The sequence below is a fragment of the Chaetura pelagica genome, unplaced genomic scaffold (genome assembly GCF_000747805.2).
Source record: "Chaetura pelagica isolate M959 unplaced genomic scaffold, ChaPel_1.0 scaffold383, whole genome shotgun sequence".
NCBI lineage: Eukaryota > Metazoa > Chordata > Aves > Apodiformes > Apodidae > Chaetura > Chaetura pelagica.
In genome coordinates, this window is record NW_009952804.1 from 590635 (window position 1) to 616636 (window position 26002).

At 39.4% G+C, this 26002-nt stretch overlaps 1 protein-coding gene across 4 annotated transcripts in view; it reads right to left on the bottom strand.

The window, feature by feature from the left end:
* EBF2 (early B-cell factor 2) overlaps positions 1–26002 on the bottom strand; it is a 133099-nt gene that overhangs the window by 102672 nt on the left and 4425 nt on the right. For 3 of the 4 annotated variants that reach the window (XM_009995003.1, XM_009995005.1, XM_009995002.1), the window contains exons 4-6: positions 25892–25947; positions 25614–25687; positions 19231–19299 (exon numbers count right to left, since the gene is read on the bottom strand). In XM_009995003.1, coding sequence (XP_009993305.1) covers positions 19231–19299; positions 25614–25687; positions 25892–25947 — 199 coding nt within the window. The remainder of the gene's footprint in view (positions 1–19230; positions 19300–25613; positions 25688–25891; positions 25948–26002) is intronic. The other variant, XM_009995004.1, reaches the window with a different exon arrangement.

Below are 26002 nucleotides of genomic sequence, written 5' to 3' on the forward strand. Positions count from 1 at the left end.
ATTTTCCTTTTAAAGATTAAAAATAAGATTTGCAGAGTGTCACATAATTTCAGTTTAATAACTGAAGTGTTTTAAGTATTTATTAACTTGGGGGGTGAAAAAAACAGGTCAAACTGATCAATGCAAGTTCTCACACACATCTTCACATATATATACAGAGAAACTTCATTTCTATGAACACAACTGAAAAAGCTGAGAAATTCTCCCCAAACCAGAGGAAATTTGATACAGTTGGCAGTGTAGCTAGTACTGATTAGATATACAAATCTTGCCTCCTCACACATCATGCTCCTATTAGAATTTTAGGAAACAAGGAGCCCTTATTAATGACTATCTTCTTGTTTGGGAAAAAGGCAGGGGAATAATTTTGTTTATATTTCTCAATCAGTCTGCTAGCTTTCACACAAAGCACTAAAGCAATTACACTGGCTAGTGCACTAGGTAAGAGATTTAGCAAACATCATTAATATTATTATTCATGTACTTAATTCATTTTTTTCTTCTTCCATTCCTAAAGACAGCACACCAAGGATCTAATACATCCCCTCTGCTAGTGAATGTAACTCCCATTAACGTTGGACACCTGCCTTCAGGGAAGCAAGGCACCAAGTTACAGCAGGGGAATATATTAATAAAGAACAGCAAGAGGTTCCTTAGCTGGGCCACACCAGGGAGAGCACTGAATGACCTAATGGAGATGGAAAGGACTTAACTTTTCTGATTCCATTAACAAAGCAGCCCAAAAACTACAGACCCTAAGAGAAATGCACTGTAAGCACATTCTGAACACTAGAGGTTACATTTTCTCTTTGGACACTGACAAAAGATTCTTCAAATGGATTTCATTCTCTCTCCTGGAAAGAGGTCACTAGTGCTATGTACAATTAGATAAGATGATGATTTAGGGCACAATTCTTAAATTTAAAAGCAACAGGCTAGAAATGGCTTAATTTTCAAAAGTTCTTTCAAACCAGCAATTTCTGTAATTTCAACTGCTCTCTTTAAGCAATTTTTTCCAAGTCAGCTATTAGATATGATTATTTCCATCATAACTCTTAGGCAACACAGAAGATCTCAGTCTCTAGTGATGGGGGAATGAGGCTAAAGCTTAAATTGTAACATTCAAGACCTTGGTCCATAAGCAGGCCAGCTTCAGAGAAAGTTTTTATGTACTGCTTAAGAAACAGTCTGCAACAGCAGATTCAAAGCAAAATCTTTCCTGATGTCTCCATGAACAGATTGAGATGGTCTCCTTGCCATTCAATTAGAAGCTGCTAGCCTTTTAGCACTCAGACTGATTTCTGATGCATGTTAAGAACCTCTCTTCCTGGCCAACAAAAAACAGCCACTGTATTAACCAGACTGCTCAACAGTGTATTCGCATTCCAAGGTGAAATCTATTAAGGGGAAAAGATGAAGTGTGGTATTTCAGTGCAGACAAGGTGATCAGATAATGATATTACCCTACACAATACAGGATATGGTTACCATCTTGAGCTGAACTATTTGTTTACTCTCCCCCCCACTCACCTACCAAGTATATGAGACTCCAGATTTTAATACGAGATACAGAGGTGAACATCAGGGGTAAAGCTTCACACTGCTCAGGGTTTAGCTTAGATAGGCATCCAGCTGAAGCCTGTTGAGTTTGAAAAGTCAGACAGGGTATCTCCTCAATATAGAGTCTTCCCCCTTTTTAACCATTTTTTATACAAATTGTCCTCTCCCATTTCTCTAAGCACATTTAGATACAGCACTTAACTTACGAACAGGCTTATTCCCATTGAGAGTGCTCAAAGAACTGAGTTACAGGCCAAGACAAAAGCTTGGAAATAAGACAGACCATAGCTCCTGCCACCACAGGTGAGCTTTGCCTGCTCTGAGCAGAAGGCAGTGAAGTCTGCTGGGCAGAACACTTCACCAAGGCAGCTTTGGTTGATTCCGTCCTCCCCAAGCTGAGTTTGGACCTTGACAAAATTCCATGCCTTTTATTTCTTCCTTTGTAGCTCTAGCATTCTTAGGAGGTAAATTCTCCTAGTTCCGTTGCACCAGTAGAGGGAGTAAATTACAGTATCTGGGCGTTCTGCTTTGCCTTCTTTAAATCCAACCCTTTCTTCCCACTCCATCAAACAACCTTTCAGGATTTTCTCCTCTTGCCTCCACTCCACAGCAAAACGTAACCCAAGACGAAACTGGAAATGTAACTGAAGCCCAGCCCAGACTTCAGAAAGGGGAAAGGTTCACAAGCCAGACGTTCAGCTTTCCCTCCTTCCTGTTGTCTCAAAAAGGCACCACTGTTTTTTTGAGTCCTGCAGTTTAGATCTCTACCCAGTCCCTTCCCCAGCATCAGGATACTTGTCCGAGAGCCTTTATTTGATTGGGATATTTACTGTACACCAGCACTTCAGGCCTTTCCTTCTTATTTATGGTTTAAGCAACAATTTCAAATGGAAATTCCTTAGTGCCATTACTCTGACTACTTACTGACTTCTTCAGCCTCATTTTCCCACTTCATGGTTTAGAAACATCAAGGAGCCACCACAGTAAAAAATAAAGGTTCAAACCCTTGATTTTTCAGCCCAAATCAAGTATTACCAGATTTAGAATCTTCTAATATGGGGGTTTGATTTCATTACTTATTTTACACACTCAGCTGTGCACAATTTCAAAGCCTTGATTTTTCAGCCCTAATAGTCTAATAGCCTAATAAGTATTACCAGATTTAAAATCTTCTAATATGGGGGTTTGATTTAATTACTTATTTTACACACTCAGCTGTGCACAACATCCAAGGAAAGTGGACATTCTTAATTCTTCTTCTGAGGGGAAGAAATGTAAAAAAAAATTTAAAGCACTTCCACAGAATTTTTGGGTGGTTTTGCAGGCCTATGAAAACCCTCTTAGAGGCTTAGGAATTTATTTTCTTACTGGTAAGTCATAGGAACCCATTCCTAACGATCTGATAATCATGAAAAGCAGCAAGGGATATAACTTAAAATTAATTGGAGAAAATTACTAAGATCCCACCCACAAAAAATGTATGTTCAGAACTCTTGCTTGGCTGATCACAGGTCTTTTCTTCTTATTCTGGATCTGATAATTCCAATTAATCAACTTCATCTTTCCAGGCTTGTTTTCCATCTCCAGCCTCCTTTCCCATTCCACTTCTTCCTTGTTGCCCCAATTTCCCAAGACATTTCCACCAGTATTTTTCAAATCCTGTTCAGATACTCACATAAAGCAAATGGAGATTTTTTATTTTTTTTTTAAGACACAACAGGGAGAGATGAAGTTCATTACAATATACAGCATTGAACTGACCAAGGGTAAAGCTGTTGTATACTTGAAAACGTTAGAACTGCGTGTAGCTCTGGCTGTACCAATACAGCACACAAGATCTGTACTTCTCTCCAGCTGTTCCAGGTTGGGGAATTGAAGTGGGCCGATTCCTCCTTTGGGCTCCCAGTGTCCCTTCCCACCAAGGTCTACAGAGTATCATTAAGATATATTGCAGAAAGGCTCAGAATAACAACGAGATTCAGAAGCAATACATCAGGCATGAGGTGTGGTGATTCAGGGGGGTTTTTTCAACCACCTCTTCACTTTACCCAGCTAGATGTGATCTTCCCATAATCACATACTTTCCTTCTCTGCAATCTTGCCAAGGGCAGTATTGCCTCTTGATAAGATAGTCTTTGTATGCACCTACTGAATTAAGAGAGATGTGGGGGAATTGAGGAGTTGGAGGGAGGTAATTTCAAACCAAACCTAAGCAGCATGCAGAGCTGGGTGTGCAAGATCAGAAAAAAAACTATTCCTGTCTGATCCATACTATAGATCTCACCTCCTAGTGTCCCACTTCCCCCCTTCATACATAGACTGCATATTGATGGGGGGGGAAATGAAACAAAAAATAAATCACAACTTGCAGCAAAAAGCTGTCTCTTTTACTATGGACTGTACAGTAGGATTGGGAAGGTCCACTGTGATAGACACTATACATTGGCTGCAAGACAATTTTTTACTCAAAGAGCCTACAATGCAAAATAATCGCAGCTGAACAGCAAGACCTTCCTTCTGTGAAATTTAAATTAAAAGGTGTTAAGAAATAGTCTTTTCACTCCCATAGTCTTTACCAATTAAACTGTTTAGTATGGTCAGGTTGCCCTCTAACTTAGGTTTGTCCACCACCCATGTGAACTCCAAAAATTGATTTTAAAAATTTTAATAATTGTTGCAATTTGCTAAGCTTAATGTAAAGCAAAAACAATGTCCCCTCATGAATGCTACTGCAAGTGGCTACACAGCCTGACCCTTGCTTATAATCCCCTGTAAATTCACCCAAAAAGTCATGAACTACATAATATTAGTTCTTACAGACTGACATATTTCCCTGATCTTTCACGAGCCACATGGGGAAACAGTTTTCGCCTGATCTGAATGAAGAAGAAAAACAGTGATCCTAATCAACCGTTTACCCTTAGTGCCTTCCCTAAACAAATCTGGGAAAGAGCTTAAAGGCTTGGGAATATCCTGGACCCTGCTTGATGCACTGTAATAACCCTACCTAATTATACTGATATAAAAACTAATTGGAAAGATAGCAAATGTCAGGGTAAGATGCAAATTGTAGGGTGTTAATTGCTGAACAGGTGCTGGAATAGAATTAAATGAGCATCTTGATTAGGAGAGTGGAAAAAACAAATGTGGACCCCGAAATCAAGTTGGCCACGTGAATTATTTAGCAGCCTCCTTGTACCAGCAAGAGGTCATGTTGATGTGACCTCTGCTTTGTGATGGGTGGGCTGACAAAACAATAGTGAACTCCAGGAGGAAACGTGGCTTAGGAGAGCGGTGAAACTATAAAACATTGGAAATTTTCAATGGGATAAAGAAGGAGCTTTTTTATTGGTGGACTTCTAGGTAGATAAACATGCTAGCAGCAAGTTTTCCATGTGGATCATTGTAGTAATGCAGAGTCACTAGTCCTAGAGCTCAGGAAGTCCCTGCCTGAAAGAAACCACACAGGTAGAAGCTCCTGGTTCTCTTCTGACCTCACAAGCAGAGAAAATACAGTTACTGCCATTTACAGCAGACATTTTGGGATAAGTTTGTCCAAACAAAAATGGACTAAAAGCCAGTTTTTGTATTTGCACAGAACCTAACAGGACTTTCATCCACAGCCAGAAGTTCTTCAGTGACCCTATTATGGTAGTAAATTTCTTTTCACACAGGTCCTCAGAAAGCCCTCTCATGTTTCACTTGCCACTCAATGACCAACAAACAGATTAGATCAAATAACATCAATTAGAACAAGCAGTCTAGAAATAAGAGAGCCTATTATTAAGCAGTTATTTCGGGGGCATACAAGTAGAATAATTGTCATGAAGAGTTTAATCCAGCTTCAGTTAACTTTTTTATTTTAGGAGCAGCTAAAGACTCAGTCTAGGGCTGCAATCCATTAGACACTGTACAAAGTCACAGTACAAACCCTCTGCATTGCAGAGCTTCCAATCTAAACAGAAAGGAGACTGACAAGAATGACTGAAAAGACTGACAAGAAAACAGGCCAGATGTCCTACACAGGCTTAAAATATCAGAGGCCTAAAAGAGATCTTAACATTAATGTAAGCAGGAGTGCAATGAAGGGCTTTTAATACTGCCAATGAAGTGCAGAGGACTCACTGCATAAGAGCTGGATCTTAATTTTTGCCACGTACTAATAAACTAGTCTCTCTCTCTCCTTCTTTGCATTCCCAAATGTTCAGGCAACACAGCATGCTGCAGTTGCCTCTAGACTAATTTTCTTAATTTCTACACACCAGATCTATTTTGGAGAAGACAGAACTAAGCACAGAGTTCATGCAGACAATAAGACACTGTTCCCAGTATAATTCTAGCACCAGGTTATGGATGGTGTTAAAGCAGTGGCAAGAATGTAACCACAATTCCTCAAGAGGAAAACTAACTTGCACAAGGTGACAGCATAAGTCAGTGACAAAAGGAGACACTGAGTATCAGAGTACCAGCTCCCCTTTCCCCAGCCAAAGAGAATTCCCCAGCTAGAGAATTCAATAAAGGTATCTGCAACAGTGCCAAGTCCAAGGAAAGGCACGTTTCTGCTCTAAGAAGTGCAACAAAGGCACAACGCTTGCAGGGTGTGCTCCAAGGTGGGTCTGCACACAGGTGAAGGACGTGCTGCTGGCACACTGCAGGCAGAAAGGAATAAATTCCATTTCAGAGGAGGATGAGACATTCTACACAGATCTTCAGGGGTAAGGAGAGAAGCATGCTTATGACTGAAAATTTAGATTTTTTTACACTAAGACCTAAAGTTCCCTTTGTATCTAGGGGGTGACCATGACACCATGGGTGACAGAAGAGAGTGGGTACCACGTTGCAGTGCTCAGTCTCCTGGGATAAAGACACCAATTCATTATCTGCACACCATCCTTCTTGGGGCCTCCACTGCTAGAGGAGGTAGCTGCCAATCAAGTTCCATTCTGCAGACTTATATTTAGTGCTTGCAGTGTGGGCTGGAAGCAGCTGCAAGGAGAAACCAACTCAGTTAATTTTTCAAGTTCAGATGTATGTCTTAAGAGGGGAAGGGCTGCAACTCAAAACAATTTGTCTCTCCAATGACTTCAGCTTTAACTTTGATGTTTGGGGCCACTATAGCTATGCAGGGTGTACCTGCAATGTTGTATCTGGTAGGAGAGAAGACAATGACAGAGAGACTCACTTTGTGTAGAGTTAAGCTGAGCAAAATCTTGGTAAGTCTATTAAAATCCTGTAGGTATGATCATGGCTGTACTGCAGGCTATTTTATGCATCTGTATGGAACTACTATGTTCCTTAGTATCTTACAATGCTCTTTGCCAATGCTGACACTGTCCCAAAACTACTCATTAGGTAGCTTGAGATTTCTTATACATCTAAAAAATAACATACAAAGACACAGAGGATTTTTTTCATTATTTTAAAAACTCATATTAAAATTTACAGGAAGATAGAACTTCACCCACACCTGCAGCTTGCAGTAATGCTAATGGGAAGCCTTTCACAAGCCAAAGAGCTGAAGAGCAGGAGTATTACTGAGCTCATGAAAACTCATTCAGAAGCTACAAAACACTAGAATTAAGATTTTAAAAACTAACTCTAATTTAAATCCTTTTTGACATACAAAGTACAATCCATTATTTTATGGATTGAGTATCATTCCCACTCAATGTGTCAGGATACACCTCGCCCCCGTTCCCATTTTTACCTGCTCATTCTAGCTGCTTCTTGCCTCTCCACAGCCTCCAGCTGAGCACAACTTACTATCAGGTCCTAATCTTCCAGCCAAGTCTACTAGTCCAGTACAGAATTCCTCACCAAAACTTAAAGCTTAGTTCTCTTCTCCAGAAGTGCAATTTCCCTGCATTGCAAGTAAGCCATCAAGAGGATGCTCCCCAGCAATGCACAACAACACATCCTCACAAGTGTTACAAGCCTTAGCTGATACAGCCTGTCTTATGACAGTTCACATTAGCCAAGGAATCACAATCCATGCTGCTCTATAATCAGCTCTGATCTGTGCAAATATAGTATTTATATATGTTTTCTGCTTTTCTCTTGCTAAAGCAGCGTGAAGTAAGTGTAGCAAAACAGCCATCGATGTAGTGCAGAAAATGCCACCAATGCAAGAAAAGACAGAACTTCACATACCTTCATATATAACACAAAGATAAATTTTGCCTGTAAAAAAAACCCCAAAGTTACAGAAGAAAACAAAGGGGACACAGCCACATTACCCATCACAGAAACAGTTAATGTCACTGCTTCTAAAGCAGAACTATATTTTAGGTGAGTTAACAGGCAGGGCTACTATTCTGTTTGTGTTGTTTGGCTAAATAGAACTGACAGTGATACTTTTTGAAGGTACCAAAGTCAAGCTAGAAAATGAGAGAACCAGATGTCCCTGAAGGAATGCTGGGAAATGCTTATGATAAAGGGGAGGAAAGAAAGAAAAACAAAAACAAAACAAAAAAACTTTAACCAAAACATCCCACAGGATCTTTTTTTTAGGTTCTATGTCAACGAGTGACACTGACACAACACTGTATATGTACTTTTTCTGCCCTCTTTAGCAGAGGAATTTTGACTGACCACGTATTTTGTCAACATCAAGTAGAATGACTTATACTGGCTTGGATTCAACCCTAAAAGTCATCCTTATTTTCCTTCAACATACTAAGCACCCACACTGCTGGAGAAAGAGATATGGAAAAAGATCACTACTCAAGTATTCACATATAGTTCACATTAGTATCTAGCACAAGCAAGTCTAAAGACCCAATGAAATTTGTAGTAGATATAAATACAAACATAATTTAAAGCTGTCCAGAATAAAAACTTAGATCCATAAGATAAACAACATTTCTGAAGGAGGCAGACCCCTCCAGCTTTACCAATCACCCAAAACAGCACTTTTTGATTCATGTGAATACGAGAATCCTAAATTACACCTTTTTAAAAAAGGAAATTTCAAGAACAGTAGCTTCTTATGGATAGTTTGCAAACGTGAAACAAACCAGAAGCCCAGACAGGAATCAAGTTTCCTTTTTCTTTTAAGGATTTAGTTTTAACAAAATATTTAGGTTCCTACTTCTTGATGTTGATGGTAAATAAAAGTGCTAAAACTGCTTTGCTGAATCAGGAGCCATTTGCTAAAGTAGCTTTTTATCAGTGTTGCATAAGAAAACCTAACCACATCTCTTAAAAATTAATTAAATCCAATTTGTATTGGCATCAACACTCTCGGCTTCAAGTCTAATTTCTTTGTGCCATCAGCTAATTTCATCTCTTCACTGTGTACTGGCTTTCAGCTGCTTTAAACGCCTCTGTAATTGCCCTCCCTGTGCCATCACATTTCAAACACACCACGATCTTCCTCTATGGTTTGGTGTTTTCAAAAAGCACGTGTGTGTATCTGGCTAATGCAAATATACCTTGTGCAGTTGTGCTTTTGCAATATAGCTCTTGGGTACAGAGCCATAAGAGCAAGGCAATTATTTCTTTCCTTTCTGATACAATCCTCTTGCACAGAGCTGCAAAGATCAAGACAAGGACCCAGCGGGAAAGTATGGTAGTGGAAAACTTTTCCCCTGGAGCAAAGGACCAGACCTAACTGGAGCAAGTGAACATCTGCAATAATCAGGCTAAAAAAATACCTCAGTGGTGTAGTCAGCAGTAACAATGGAAAGCACAAGAAGCATGCAGAAGGGATGGCACATCCTATGGAGAAAGCTGACTAATTCTTTGAGGGAAGCACCAGGAATGAAAGGAAAAGACTACCAGAGGTGTGACTTCCTATCAGGCTACACAACCTGAATCCTGGAAGGATTTGTGGTAATTGACAGTATCATTTTAGTTTGCTTGGGATTCACTTTTCTAACGAGGGTAGTTACTCTACTCTTTTTTCTTTAAAGGGATAAAAAAAATCCATGGAGCAGAATTTTCTGCCTTCATGCCAAAAACTGTGCAGGGGGAAAAAGGCTGAACATTCCACAGGCTGCAAAACTGCAATCACTTCACTAACTGATCAGCCCAGACTGTGTGGGTCTGAAGTTAGAGAATCACAGAACAGCTTGGGCTGGAAGGGACCTCCAAAGGTCATCCAGTCCAATGATGCTTTGAGCTACAAAGCTTCTGTAACTGAGACTTGAACTTCATGTTCAATCACTGGTCTTCTTTTTAAAAAATAAGTTAACTGGTACTTAAGTGTATTAAACTGACATCAGAGTGTCTAAATATGTGAATAAGAATGCTCTTTGCAGGAAGAGGTCAGTCTGTGTGGACTGACTCTGCTCCACCTCAACTAGCTGCCAGCATACTTCAAATATCTTCTGTTGCTGACAGGCACCACCAATGTGATTTATACTGCCAACAGGGTTAGTCCCAAAGAATCACCTAGTGCTCCCAGCCAAGATGAAGCTTTCCTCCTCCCTTATCCCATCTCGCTTGCCAAACAGTCCCCATTTCAAAGGTCTTGCAATTGAATGAGGCACATCAAGGTAGGTTAAGGGAGAAGGGATTTGTCTAAGTTCCTCTGCAGGCCACAGGAAGGGGAGTGCTGGAAATGGACTTCAAACATCCGCATTTCCATCCCTTCCACTAAAGCATACTTGGTTAGTACAACGTGCTGGGTTAGTTAGTAAGAGGAGTATTCCTCTGAGGTAGAACCACAGAAGGCCGGCTCCCCAGTCTGATTTGTGAACACTGAATTTACAAAACTGTGGCCTCAGAATCAGATTTTACAAAGCCTATTTCCCCGAATCTACACTTTCCACTGCATTACCTCTGTATCAATTCAGGCTTAAGGGAAGAGCTGAAAAGGAGAAGTTGTGTACTGATTTCACTGATTATTGTGTGCTTCTTCTAACTTAGTCTTTTAATTTCATCTTTCTTTTTTTTCTTCCCAGTGAAAATACATTTTACATAGAAACTAAAAATCTGATTTTCTTTTTTTAAATTTTCTCAATGAAGATGCAGTGCTACCTGGAAATGGAACCTTTTAGAAATAGCCCCCAGTTGGACCTCAGAAAAAATCTAGAGGCACTCAAGATTGTTATTTTCTTTTTAAATTTTTCTGCTACAGCATATATAACTTCTTCCAGAATACTTGAATATAACCTTGCTCCTGCTTCCACTGAAATTGAAGATTTGATGTGGATTTGCACAAGATAAATCCCCAAACCCATAACATACCATACAAATAGGAGCCCTGGTGGTTGTTCTCTGCTGGAATAAATAAAAAAAATGACTTCAGCATAAGAAATGCCATAATTTGGTGAAATCAGCTTTATGCCATCTCCTGTCAGGTGTGACAGTGCTTGGGAGTTCATGAGAGGGACAAGTGATTAAAAGCCACCATAGAGCAATCAATTGCCACTTCATTTTATTTTCTTTTCTTTAAATAGCCTTTGTAGGAAAGATACAAACCCATGTAGGAAAGAGCAACTCCTTTTGCCTAATGGGTTCACACTCACTGAGACTCAAATAAGCTGACTGCTTAAAAACAACTCAAGAGCCACAGTAAAAGATAGAAAATTATTGCTTCCTGTCATGACCAAATATTAAACACAGCACACACCTAATGGCTCTATCACTCCCCAGGGAAGAAGCTTTATGAACAATAAAATCCCAGCAGACTTGCACTGTTTGGACTTAGAAGCCTCATTATAGGCTCACTGATCCAGTACAATTTACAAGCTCAATGGACTCCACTTGAAGGAAAAGCCACTAAACATGGAGTTATAAATGGAATGCCCATGGAGAAATAAGCATTTATATGTGAAGGAAATCAGCAGAGGAGATGGAGGGGAAATAAAAAAAATAAATATATATATATTTTTTAAAAAGGTAAAAAACCCCCACAAAACACAGAAAGATGGTTTAGATGGCAGCAGCATGTTAGAGACCCAAATCAGAGAGAAAGAGGGAAATATGAATTACACTTGCACAGAAGAAATGCTGTTGCTGCACATGGTTGTGATTCAACCCTGGAACACCCAAGACCTGGATTCCATTCCTCACTGCGTGACAAACTGAGTCTCCTACAGGATCTGGGGCAAGTCCTGTAAATTCTTAGTATCTTTAAAATTATAAGCTCACCTCCTATTGACTTAAGCAAGTTTCAGATATATTTCACATACTCTCAACCTTGTCTTCACCTTAAAAGGACACTGGGTAACGTTCTGAACAGCACAAATTATTTCATACCCTATCTGAAAGCAGGAATCACTACACATGAACTGGGAGGCCTTCACACATGAAGTACTCGCTTCAGAGAGGCTGAAATCCTTGCATGTTTACAGGGTAGAAAATATATGAGATCCCACCAGAAACAGATGGTGATAGAAACACACAAGGAAGGGATGGGTAGAAACAAAAGGTTCAAAAGGAATGCAAGAGGCAGTAACAAAAAAGGTTAGGGCAGATGAAGTGACAAGTCCATAAAACCAGGTCTAGACAGAGGCCAAGAGGAGTGCAAGAGTGATAAGAGTATTTTAGGTCACAAATACACAGAGGATGCTTTAATTAGGGTGCAAATACTCTGAAATACTGGCATTTACAATGATAAGGGCAGAAGGATCCAGGTAAACACAGACCCATTTTCAAAAAGTTGAGTTGTAAAGATCCCATGTCACACACTACTGCTCCACCACACCTCCAGAATTTCTTTTGCTTGCAGAGTGAATTTATCCTCAGTTTCTATTCCCAGAGGTGCTTTAGTTCATGGGAAACTTATTCCATTCCACTCTCCACTACTACCAAATTCATTGATTCTAATGACTCCTTAAGCTGTGATCTCATCTGTCCTTCTGAGACCCCTTATCAGCTGGGTGTGCAGCCATTTAACCTCCTCACTTGCTGTTGAGGCGAACACAACACAAACTGAATCAAATTCCCCTTATTGCAAGGACAAGGATTTTCTCATACTATGTTTGTACTTTGCTCACAACTTTGCTCTGCTCGCAACTTTGCTCTGCTCAGTCACGATTCAGCCAGCCAGCACCATCAATGTTTTTTATCCCAGCTATAGCACAACTAATCTAACAAGACTGGAATTCATCCATGCCTGCTGCCCAAACTGCACTAAAGCACCATGGAAGCTTATTTGATTTATGCAGAATTGCTAAAATCCTTCAGGTCTTGTCTTCATTGGAGTTATTTTCTTAAGGCTTCCAGGCAGTAGTAGCAATAGGCAGATTTTATTTCTTTAAATTATATAATATGTCCTTGCTCAGACTTAACAGTGCTTCCTTTGCAGTTCTGAAAGCAGAACACGTGCTAACTATTCCAGTTACAGACATAGTGGAACTAAAGCAACCGATTCTGCTTAACACTCCTACTCATTATATTTTTCTCTCTAACATTCAAAAAGAAAGGTGCTCCACTCAGAGGGCTCAGGTGAGGTGCTCAGGACACAATGGCTGCACAGTCACACAGTGACAGCACCTGGCTAGGAGCACACACGTACAAAAAGCTAGTGGAAATGAGGCTTCAGTTCTGCAAGCTTCCTAATAAATCTGTGCTTGAAATCTGCTGTGAATTCAACTCAGCTCATTTATTTGTTACTTATTTTCAGTAACACCTTCAGCCCAGGCAGCAGCAACTAACAATCTGGGGGCAGAGTAACTTATTTAATCACTTCAAAACAATCTCCACTCTAATGGCAACAATTTACCACATCACCATAGTATTTCCACACATCAATTTTTAGCATATGTATATTTGTGTCATTATTGAAAGCTGGAAAAATGCACACTCACTGTTGGTTTACTGTTAAACAGAGACCATGTGAATGACTAGAAAAATACAGGGAGTCTCTGCAATGGAGAGAAAGAAGCAGAACCCAGAACTTCCACCATCCAAACTAGTTCCTTAAGTCCATTCTTCATTTTTCTAGCACACTTAGAAAAATCTTTAAGCTTTTTCTGACTCATCAGCTTGCTGGAAAAATCTGTTGTCTGTCAACATTAACCAGAAAAAAGTGACACAAGCTAGTACCCATTTTACTCCATTTACAAGATTTAAGTGGTATAGTTCACATCAAAGATTTCAAAATGCTTTGGACAGCAAATTAGTAAAGAAATTTTCCTTTTGCTTAAAAGAAGGGAAAACCAAACCCAAACAAACAAATGATGCATTAAGAGAACCACTTGTGAAACGGCTGGGATAGGGCACTTTAAGTTACTGACTCCCCACAATCATCCAGTCTACTAAAAAATTCATAAAGAGACAGATGGCACAACAGCAGCTCTTTGCAGGAGAGCAGGGTTTAGCAGTGAACAAAGGACTTTGGCTCCCTAGGACAAGAGAAGAGATCATTGTGGGGTTTGGAGGCTTGGAAGGGGGGATTGGAGCACACAGGAAGATGAGGAGGGCTGTGTCTATCTGTGGCTCCTAGTTTCACCCCAGAGCAGCAACAGATTTGAGACATTTATTCTACCTTGGCAGGCTTACAGAGAGCACAGAGAACAGAGCAGAACAAGAACAATCCAACTTTGATATGTAGCTGAGCTCCTCCTCACTGTAGAAACATTAAAAATTAAAACAAAACCTCCTATTCAAGAATCTGAAGCCACTTTTCATAGCTAGGTAATTGCTAACACTTTGCATTGCAGAGGAAACTGAAGCATGGAGATATGTGACTTGCTAGAAGGGACAGGGCAACACAGAGTCAGTGGGAATTTGATCCAGACATCTCCATTCATGCTGTTCTGTTTCTAAGCATTAGGAAATATCCTTCTGTTACCCAGTGGTTTTTAGGATCAGCCTGAAAGTGAGATGGAAGGGATAAAGTCATTTTAGATGGCAGAGACTGAAAGAAAACAATAGTAAGAAAAAAAACAACAACAAAAAGCATTAGCCAGAAGTCTGCAGTTATTTCAGGCCAGATCCTTCAAAATGAAAATGGATTTATATACCCTTTTGCATTTTTTAGGAAGAGGAAACTGGGGGGGAGAGGGGAGAATGGAGGAGCAGCAGAAGAAGACATAAAGCCCAGTCCTATTAACGTGGACATCTCACACAGAGCACTTCAACACACAGCATGGACACTACAGGAGCTGAGTCAGAATGTTTAAACTGGCAACAGCTGTCTATCCTAAAGTCAGTTTGAGTGCTTGTGAGACATGCCAGCCAGCCCGGGAGAGCTCAGTTCTCTGTTTCTCTGTACAACAGGTAGGGCAAAGGGTCAGCAGGGGAGAAAGTCTCCATCCGTGCTGCCCACTTCTGCATTGAAGGGATGGACCCTTATGGAACAATAATGTAATCCAGGCTCTTTGCTTCTTTACAGAGATGCTAACAATGTGCCAGCTGTGTGCATGCTTTGGGGTTTTTCTTTAAAAAATAATAATAATAAAAACCTAAACGTGTCAGCTGACCAGTACTCCAGTTCACCACTGTGCCAAGTGCTCAGCTGGTGCAAGTTCATGTAGCAGAGCTGACCCAGCTGCAGATCTGGCCCCATGCCTCCACCCACTGGTTAGTGCATGTCTCGACCCAAGGTAATATTCCACACTCCCGGCAACTCCCTCAAACCCCATCCTCAGTCACTGCAGCCTCTGCTCCAGTAACAGCTGCAATAAATACACACACAAAAGGTGGTAACAAAACACATCAGATTCTTTACAGGACAATTTAGGAAGAGTTTAGGTTAACAGTAAGAGGAATTGAACCCAGGATCTCAGATTCTTAAAGCATCTGAGCTAAATGACCTCATTCCATCAGCTCAAAGACAGCAGAGGACTCAAGAGCCTCCACACAGTAAAACCACCAGGACAGCACACAGCCCAGGCTCAGATTTTGAAGTGGTGTTCCAAGTAATTTCCCCTGTAGTAACAAAAAAAAATAAAAATCTGTCCCATCCCAGCTGCATTGCACTGTTTAATTGAATTAAGATGTTTCATTTGAACTACACAGACATTTCTTTTGACTATTGATCTCTTACTGGAAAAAGAAAAAAGAAAAAAAAAGTAAAACTGTTAACTAAAAAAAGTCACCCAGCTCTCCCCAGTACCCTGGAGCCTTCAATTAGATCACAGCCTTAGTGAACTCTAAGGGTAACAAGCACACAAAATAACCTGTTCTAAAGGGTTTAAATCTTCAAGAAACAGAAATAAGGAAAAAAAACCAACACTCCCACTTGATGAATAGGGATGTATACTCAAACTATACAACTCACCTAAAATGAGAGAGAAAATCTGCTGTAAAATGAGGAATTAAATTCCTTTGCAGTATCCACAACCTCATATTCATGAGACCAAGTTTCTTTTTCTTTGCATAACTGGGGCAGGAAAGGCAGCAAACTATAGAATTGTAATGGAGGCATGACAGAATACAGATTTCATTTTGGAAGTACCACCTTCAGAGAACAAACTTCCACCCTTACATCTGAAAGCCATCCCAACCCATCCACTTCATACCCCTGACTACAATTTCAGTAAAGGAGGAAATGTTAGTATGCGAAGTTCACACTTTTCATTTCCAGGAACATTAACTGCTCACCACTTCAGCCATGAGAAAAAGTCACAAAAATATTTACATTTTTGAAGTCTCATTAACTTACCAATTCCACAGGTACTAACTTCAAAAAAATAAGCACTTAGACAGGGTAAACAGAAATGTATAACACTGGGAATCCACCAGTGCTATGATCCACACTAGAACCAATTTAGCTCTGATCAATTTGAATCACGTATGCAAAGTTAAAGCCTGGTCTAAAGTTTTGAGAAGTCACTATGGCCTGTACTGTCTAAAAAACTTGGGAGTGAATATTTCACAACTTTTTCTGGACTAAACACCAATCATGTCATCTCCCAGATACGATCAGGTGGGCCTTTCAGTCCTGTGCTGCAGTGGAGTTAGGTCTGTCTCTGTTTTTTGATGCCTGCAATAGCAGCACTGCAGGATTCCTGCAGCATCATTGCTGCTAAAACAGAGGCAGCATTCTGAAAAGAAGTTTCTCATCCGAGGTTACACTGGAATTCCGACTCCCAACATTGCAGGAACCTAAATCCTCTCATGTACCCTACATATATTTGTCAGTGGGAGAGGGGTACACGATTAACTTCAGTGAAGAAGCTCCCTTTCATAGAGAAAGTGCTAGTGTCCAAGAGGGAACACAAAAATAACTGCACAGTCCTTAGAATCTAAATCTAGTCCCCAGAGCAAAGGTCACGGCAGATATGTTTTATTCAGCTAAGAACTTTTGGAATTAATTCAAGAAGAAAAAACCCAACAACAACAACATGGCTGACATTTTTTTCCCACTGAATTACTTCTTCCTTTTTAAACAGAGATATAAGTTTCTATGATTAGGGAAAATCCAATTAATTGTGCCTCCCTACAGCAATAAAAAGGTAAACCAACACAACAGTCAACCCAACACTCTGAGTTTGAAAGCCAAAGATTTAGCCCCACTGAATGTAGCTTGGGAGAACTCCTAAGAAGTTGTACTTATTGCTAAGGAAATGTCTGAGGATAAAACTAGACAACGAAGCCCTTTGTGCACAGACAGGCACAGCATGATTTTGTTATTATATTTGCACTACATGTGTTGATTACGATGTAGTACACAGGATTATCCTTCAACTCCTCAAACCTTATTTAACCAGGTGAAGTGGTGGAGCAGAAATAACTGTACTGAAGCAGGAGTCATATGCTAGATGCTACACTAGTGATGAGCAGGACAACAAGAAAAAAGACTTAGCTTTGAGTTAACCTTCCATTTACCACACTGCTCACTAAACCATGCCACCTCCAGACAGCAGTGGATCTCTAATCTTTTTTTCCTCTGTAGCCTAAATCTGACTCCACGACTGCCTTCAAAAACAAGTGAAAAAAGCTTTACTTGGGCTGTACCACTTACTTCTCTCATCTACCTTATTATTACCCCTCTTGAACTCCAGATTTCACTTGCAATTTTGAGACACAAAAATTGCCAATCAACAGGAAACTGCCAGGCTGAACCTAGAGGATGCTTCCACACAAAAGGAAAAGTCTATAGGCAAGATGTCTACTGCTGTTAGCAGAGGAGTTACCAGTAAAGTTCTAGGTTTGGAGCAAGTTACAACTCACTGACCACACAGATGGCTTGCAAGGCACATTTTACATACAGTTATTAAAAAGAATAATCCTGTTCTAATAGTTTCACTTCCATTGCATTTTACATCAACAGATTTCCAATCCCCACAGAAAGGATGAGAATCTTCATTTTGCCCGAGAAAGGACAGCTTGCTAAAGATGACAAATTCAAATGGTGGTAGGAACTGCCCCCTTCATGGTCTTAACTCATAGGCTAATACACAGCCTTACATCATGCTGCTTCTCCAGCAGTAAGGCAAGTTTCAGAAAATTCTGACTTCAGATTGGAAAGTTCCCAAATGCAGATTCATACCAAACATCAACACAGCCAAAAATAGGCTAGAAATTTCAGAGAAAAGGTCAAGATGGCATATCTAGGACTTCTGCTTCTAGTCAGGAAACCACATACACACACGAACAGCCCAATTTGCTGGAATTACCATTTTTGGCCCCAAACACAACTTACAAGTGCAACAGTAAAAGGAAAACCGTGGGGTAAGAGAGTGGAAGAACCCCATCATATCATCAAGGTTTCAAAACAATTTAGATAAACTCTGTCATTAAAAAAAATAAAGAAATAAGCGTGGATCTTTATTCAAACCAGCTTGACTGTTCTGAATGCCAACACAAATTTGCAAGGAATACTATGACAAATAACGCTTATTAAAATGTAGATATAACATGTCAGGCACATAAAGATGTAAAAAGTGAACCCACAATCAACCAGCTTCAGTATCAGCTCTCCACTTGGCCCCTTGTACCAGCTGCTTCAGAGAAAACACTCTTTAAAGAGTTACTTAGATTCATCTGGGGGAAATCTTCCTACTTGTCTTTATTTACTGTTCTTCTGGAGATCTTGGTTGTGTATTTATTTTTAAACAGCTGGCTATTCTTGTTTTTCCTTTTTGAATCTTTCTGAACTCCAGATCTCAAACACCACTTTGAGTCAGTGAGCTCCACAGGCTAGTTTTCTAAGCTTTCACAAATACTCCAGATTTTTCATATGCCAGTTTATTATTTATTGAACTGCTGATCTGTCCTATTTATGTTATTTACCTAGAAACTGGCAAGCAGAACCCAGCTGGATCTGGAACTAAGTAATCTATGAAGCTGTTGCTCTACATAAAATGGTTCACCATCCCCAAACCCTCAGTTCTAATCCTGCCTAATAATATGTTGCACTACTGCCTTTACTCCTTCCTTCCTCTCCACATTTCTATCAAAATGTTGTTTTGCTAAAGAATGTTACTGAAGCTGACAGGTTGTTCAAAGCTTCCTCTGTCTCAGTAGTCCAGTTGGATCATATCCCAGGTAAACAGAAAATATTCCAGATGCATACATCGAATATTTGGTCACAATGAAAGTGATACAGAGAGAATTTAATTTAAAAAATAAACATCAACGATTTTGTCAAGGTAAGCCCAGATGGACTAAAGCTAACCAACTAGCTGGCAATTCCCTAAAGAATCATGAAGCCCAGATATCCCTGGCATGACAGACACAGACAACCCATCACGAAAGACCCTCGGCACCTCAAAGCACAACCAACAATTCGGAGTTGCTTTTGTGGGGAACTGAGGATTCATTTCCTACCTGTCGATGATCACGGGGTCAGACGGAGTCTCATTTCTGTTGCCACAACTTTTCTTCTCACAGCACCGACTACAGAGAGAAAGAAAAATCAAAATTAAAGAATTAATGGGACAGCTGATAACAAAGCAACCAGCTAAAAAGAAAAAAAAAAAAAAGAAGTCTTGCTTGCAAAGTTTCAGAATTCAATATATACCTAGAGAAGTGACTGAGAAAGTTCTGGCTAGGCTTTCTGGAAGGGAGAAGAACTAAGGGAATTGGGTGCCCAATACTCGGCTGATTCCAGATAGAGTTTGGCACTTGCTCCCCATAGCCTTTTTTTGAAATTCCCAGCCCAAAAATGAACAGCAATATGGTCACACTTTAGACTAAGGCACTATTTATAAAAGCTTAATAAATGATTAACAGATGTCATGACATTACGGGCATGAGTATCATGTTATGTATGGCTAGAACTGACTCTGCTTTAAGCAAACTATGGATTTTTTTATATTCTAATAACTCATTTATTATTAAATATCTAGCAACCCCTAAGTCCCATATGCCCACAGAAAACGTCCAACACTAGTAGCACCAATGAAAAAACACAAACTCAACATACTTAGGATACTCAACATACTTAAGGATCTGAAGAGAGATTTTTTAATTTCAAATGTAAATCCCTTTGCATTGTTTCAGTAATGACAAGCCTTTAAGATTAGCAGGAATTTATACACATCATCCTATGTAGCTGCCAATGTGACTGTGCAGAAATCACAACTCTCCCTGATGAGCTCACAACACAAAATAAATATATTTCTCTGATTTGCTAAGAAAACACAAGACAATGCTGTCACTCTCAGGAGCCTGCAGCGATGTATGTATTACAGAATGACACCCGTGTTCAGGTGTGCATGCACACTTACACAAAGGTGACTGTGGACATCAACATACAGATATATCAGGAAATGGTACACCAGAACACAGCCTAAACTCAGGAATTATTTTATGATCTTCACTCCCAGTAAACTTTTAACAGAAAATAACAGAATCACTGCATTTCCTTTTCCCATTTTAAATAATGAAATGAACAAACAAGAGAACAAAAACAAGAGACAGGGTGTTATTTGATTTCCACTGATACACTCATCAACATGGGTGACGCTCCTTGCACATACACCAGCTGAGCACCAGAATTTTAACAGACTTTCGTAACAGTCCCTCCTCAGAAATTCTCAATTTTAACAATTTGTAGCAACAGAGAAGTGCTTTAGAAAATTTAAGCTGTCTTGGTGCTCAGATAGCTTGTTCCAGCCAAAGCTTATATGGGAGGGGAAGGACGAAGGCATCCAAGACTTTAAGTAGATGAAATCAGAAGTTTCATATGCCTCAGAAGTCACCAGATCAGAGATTGCCTTAAGTTACACAAATGCCTTTCCAAATTATGGTTTACGCATTCTGCAGAGGTTGTTCAAATTTACACGTATGAAATCAAGTTACTGTTTAGCTTTTTGTACAGTAGTATGAGTTGCTGAACAAATTTGCAAAATTTTCAAGTCGGTCTGAATCCCAGTTTCCAACTGGGGAGCAATTTCAAGCTGAGGAATTTAAAAAATGAAATAAAATGCTTGAATACACTGAAAGGAGTATGAAATATGAAAGAGTAGCTTTTTTCTCGGAATGTTAATATTCGATTACAATTATGTAAAATAAGCATTTGGACCAAAAATGTCTTTCAGATAGGAAAGATCTGAATTGCATGCATTTTCTCCTTAAACTGCAGTCTGTTGCAGGAACCTCCCCTGTTCGCAAGCGAAATTGCCCAGCAAGATAAGAAACAACTACCAGATCTATTTGAATATCAGCTCTACCTGTTTCAACATTTCTACATTCCCTTTGCCTCAAACCTGCACTTACTCATCGATGCTAGTCCTTTTAAAAGTAAAAGGATACACTAAATATTTAAAAATCCCTGGGGCAGACCCTCTAGCTGCTGTAAATTGTCATAACTCCATCGACTTCAGTGAAGCTATGGTAATTCACACTTGCTAAGAATATCCCCACTCCCTCCTCTGAACTTGAAGTGCATTTCTTATGTGTTTCACAAGGAAAAAATAACCCCCAAAAAGCAAAGTCAGAACGTAGATTTGACATGTACTTCCGACATGTCCAATGTAACAGTGCATTGGAAATTAGACTGCAAATAAACGCCTTGCTGGTTTATGTGCTGCTATAATAAAACAAAAAGAACTCAATTTTTAAAATAGTTTTGTAGTGGTTTGTTGTTTAGGCTTTTTACAGCTAGCTGAAACAGCAGACTTTTCCTCTCTTGGCAGTACTACTGAATGAGAGCTCCTTTAGCCGTGTAACTTAGGTAGATAGTCAGAACAACTATTTCTGATTACACTGCAACACAGTGATGTTCAAGCAGAATATACCAGCAGTACCTCCCCAACTCACCAGCTCATCCACTCTTCCCAGAGAGGATGCCATTCCTTGGCATAATGTATTAGAATGAATTATGGAAGATTGAAGTACAACATGGCTGGCTTCTGAAATAAGGACACCTTGGTTTATTTTAGTTTGCACAGTTATCGCACTTAGAAACTTCACGTTTGTAACGCTTAAAAAATTGCTTTCTAGAACTGTGGCTTACAGCTGAAGTTCTCCAAATATTATATGCGTTCTCATCACACTCAGGTAACAGATTTTTGTCAAGAGTGCTAGGTTTTTTCCCTTGACCATAGTATTTTTTGAGCCCAAACACATTTTTTTAAATTTCTTGATTAAACATTTACTTCCAATTAATGACTAGTTCACACGTAAATCAGAATGCTTTTAAATACTGAGGATCTTTCTGTCCAGCACTTTAGCAAAAGTACCTCTCAAATCTTTAAGTCCCCATTTCCAAGTGTTTCATCACAGTATCCAAGCACTAACATTTCCAGCAGGTTTGTTTTACAAGTGTGTCTGCAACAGAATTTACTTTTTCCAATTTAAGTCAATGACAAAAATCTCCAACTCTTGTGGGTCCAGGATCAAGCCTACAATATTCCCTTAAAGCAAGTTATTAACATGACTTCACCAGTATTTACATTTCTGCTACAATGCTGTACTAAGAACTTTTCTTTAAGGATGCTCATCTGGTGAAGACAAGAATATCGAGGCCTAAGACTTCTATCTATCACACCTTTTCTTATTATACTTTCCCATCTAACTAGATCTACATGGGGAAAAATAGCCTGTTATGAACAGTCCTGAAAAAAACACTAAGACCACAGAAACTAAAAAGCTACCACAGACAACACTAGATCTACAAACTGAATACTCCAGAAGGCTCACGTCAAAGGCAAACTTGCATCCCTTCCCTCCTCACACTTGACTAAAATGGTTTTAAAATTCAGCCCCCAACTTCCCTCCCCTCATCCCCCACCAAAAAAAAAAATAAATAAAAAAAAATCTGTCTCTAATTTCAAACTCAAATAAGCTCACAGCATGGTGGCCTTTGTTTTGTTTTCTTCTCCCCAACTCCTCCCTGCAATTGCATAACAAAAGTGTCTAAATTCACACCATCTGGCCGATAAAGACACAGGCCCCAGTGGCCGCCTGGCCCAGCTGATTAGAGCTCCTGTCTAGTCTGAGCCTTGTGGCGAAAGTCACAGCTGTGGGGCTTGCCTGCACTCAATACAACTCTGTTATTAGCCAGCTGTAGGCCCTGAGACTACTTCTGTTCAAATTATAATACCTTTTAACCCTCTGAGCATTGAGGGCATAGGGGGTTGCTGGCAGCAGCATAACAACTAGTTTCCTCTTAGTCGATAATTGGAAGAAAGGAAGAAGAGGAAAAAAGTTATTCCAGGAGAGGAGACTGTTTACCTTGATTTCCAGCCACTGGGGGGGCTGAGGGATGGGGGAAGGAGGACCACATATCTAAGATAGACCCACCTAATAGGAACAGTTTCCATGAGGCCATTATAACCCAAATGAAAATGTTCAGATCTGCAGCTAAATAAATAGAGCCTCTCACTGAACGCGCTAATTATTGAGAGCTGAGAGTTTAACTTTCAATTGGTATGACAGATTGTTGCAGCCGTATCAATATTTAGACAACTTCCCTGCTAAGCATGCATCTGTCACTGGCTGAGGGGAAGATACCGAGTTTCGATGCACTTGTCTCCATACAGCAAGAATATCTGCGTGTGTGATTACATGCAAAAAAAACCCCACAAAAACCAAACCAAAAAAAAAAAGCCTCCCTTCAACTAGCGAGGAGTAGAAGAAGAGAAGCAGAAAGACAGGCAGACCCTTCTTTTTAAAAACAGCAGGCATCAATTTGGACAGCAGAGTGGGTACAGTGCATTAAATTTTTATATACTGTTACTAATGCAAACTAAACTAGGGGCTTTAAAAATTGATGCTGCCACTTAAGCAGCACACAATGAGGAAGATTTGATTATTGTACTTAAAAGAAATAAAATAAAATGTCAAGTTTAACTAGAGTTGGATTCATTCCCTTGGTATTACTCAAAGTGATATGTGTAATGCCTCTTCAGAATACGCAGCATCCTGTTCAGAGATACTTTAGGAAAACACGACATTTAAAATCAAACGCCTTGATTAGGTTACAGAACGATTTTGCTTTTGTTCACTAATCTGTGTTTTACATGGAAAGAAAGAATGTCCCTGAGTTTTAATTCTTCCTTGGCTAATCTATCAAGCAGGAGAGTTCAGAATAATCTGCATAACGGCTTACATTTGTAGAACACCACCTTAAATCAAGCACAGAATACATTTATAGGCATCGGTGGAGGTCAGGTATGTAAGAGCTGAACAGTGTTTGATACTATAAAGGCATGGAGGGGAAATAGGGGAAAAAGTAATTTTATTTTAAAAGTACATTTGGATGGGAAGTATTTGCTGAAGTATTTTAATTTCCAAAATAGAACTGCACTCTATAGAGAAAGGGTGGAGCAAGATGCAGTACGGCAACTGGTATTTTGTTATCACAAATCAGGACCCAACTGCATAGCAATACAAAGATTTTTCTTCTTTAATGTTGTAGTCAAGAAAACACGGAGTGCACATATATTTGAACATGCAGGCATATGCCAGAAAGTATTGTACTTTTGATCTTTGCTACTACATCTACAGGTCCTCGTGAGCCACCGTGTGCATCTCATACCTGACAGACCTGTGTTAGTGCAGAGATGTGAATGGTGCTCTAAAGTAACAATGCTCATTTTCTTAATTAACAAGAGGAAAGGGCCACAGATAAACACTATACATTTCCTTGATCCTTATTATATTTTAAAAGTAATTAAATACTTTACATAATGGTTAAGGACTAAAACTGAAACTTTCCCTTATCAAGATCTCTGTCCAAATAAGCTGCTCTTGCTACTCTAATAGCTTAAAAGCTTACTTAAAAAAATAAATATAAAATGTAAGTAGCAAACTGCAAGATTAAAAGAAGCAACGTTCAGTCCAACAGCTTAACCCACTCCCACTAATACAATAAATCACAAACTATGTTTAATAAAGGCCAAGATTGGTTTTGCCCTTCATTTTATCAAAGAACATTCTATGAACAATTTAACACATTTTAATATAAGAACAAGGACTGTTTACATTTTTATATGTATTGAAAAACTTTAATTACATGAGAACAGGAAAAGTAATGTTACCATGGAACCACGATGTACATACGTAAGGTAGATGTAACTTCAGACTTATACAAACGTCATTTAAAACATTTTCAATTCATTGTATCCTCTGATTCATAACTTTACACACTAAAAATAATGTTTTTTCTAATTAAAAGCTGGAAGTCTCCTAAATACTCCTTATGCGGTATAGAAAAGCATGATTTGTGTTATGGTTTGAGGAGTTTCTTTTTCGATTGGGGTAGAACTACGCAAACGTAAAGAACATTAATGATGACAATTTCATTAAGAAAATTAAAATATTTCACAAGAGAAAATTACATGAAGAATGCCTTTTAGTTTCTAGGTACAAATCTGTCAATTGATCTGCTCATTCTCAAAAGGGGAACAGGAATTTTCTAAGAAATAAGCACATTAAAAGTCTCAATTTAAACAACCTATACAAAGGCCTAGTTTAAACAAAAATAGTGCTGCTCAGACTATGGACCTGGGGTGGCTACAGCTCTTGCACTAAAAAAGACAACCTGAACAAACCAAGCCAAATATCTTTATCAAACCCTAAACAAATATTATCCACATGTAAAAAGAAAGTCTCCCTACACCAGAATCTCTCTGACTCAACAGCAAAAGAAACAAACAAACAAAAAAAATCAAACTCTTCCTACCTACCTCATCAGAAAAGCCATTCTAGCATCTATGAAAACAAGCTTAAGAAATTATATGCTGTTAATAAAGTCATCTTACCTGCACATGACTTCGTGGGTAAGCAAAACTCTGCACATTTCAGGATTTTTGTTCTGTCCTTCGTAAGTTATGGGCTACAAAAATGAAGAAATGGGGTAAGCCAGTAGTGTCAGCAGGTCACTTCTTTGCTATAATATTCAGATCTGAAGCTTTTTACCATTGCCCATCATCGCTTGCAAATAAACACCATCTCCCCAAACAACATGCAGGGCAATGTTAAGAAAAAAGGAAGGATGAGGAGGGACAGGGTAAGCACGGCACATATGGGCTATGCTCACCTGCTTAGTGACTGAATCGATGAGTCTAACATAGAGATCCTGTTCAGTCCTGACACCTAGACAGAGCAAGAGGGAAAAGTAATAAATATTGCAGTTATTTGCCTCTTTCCC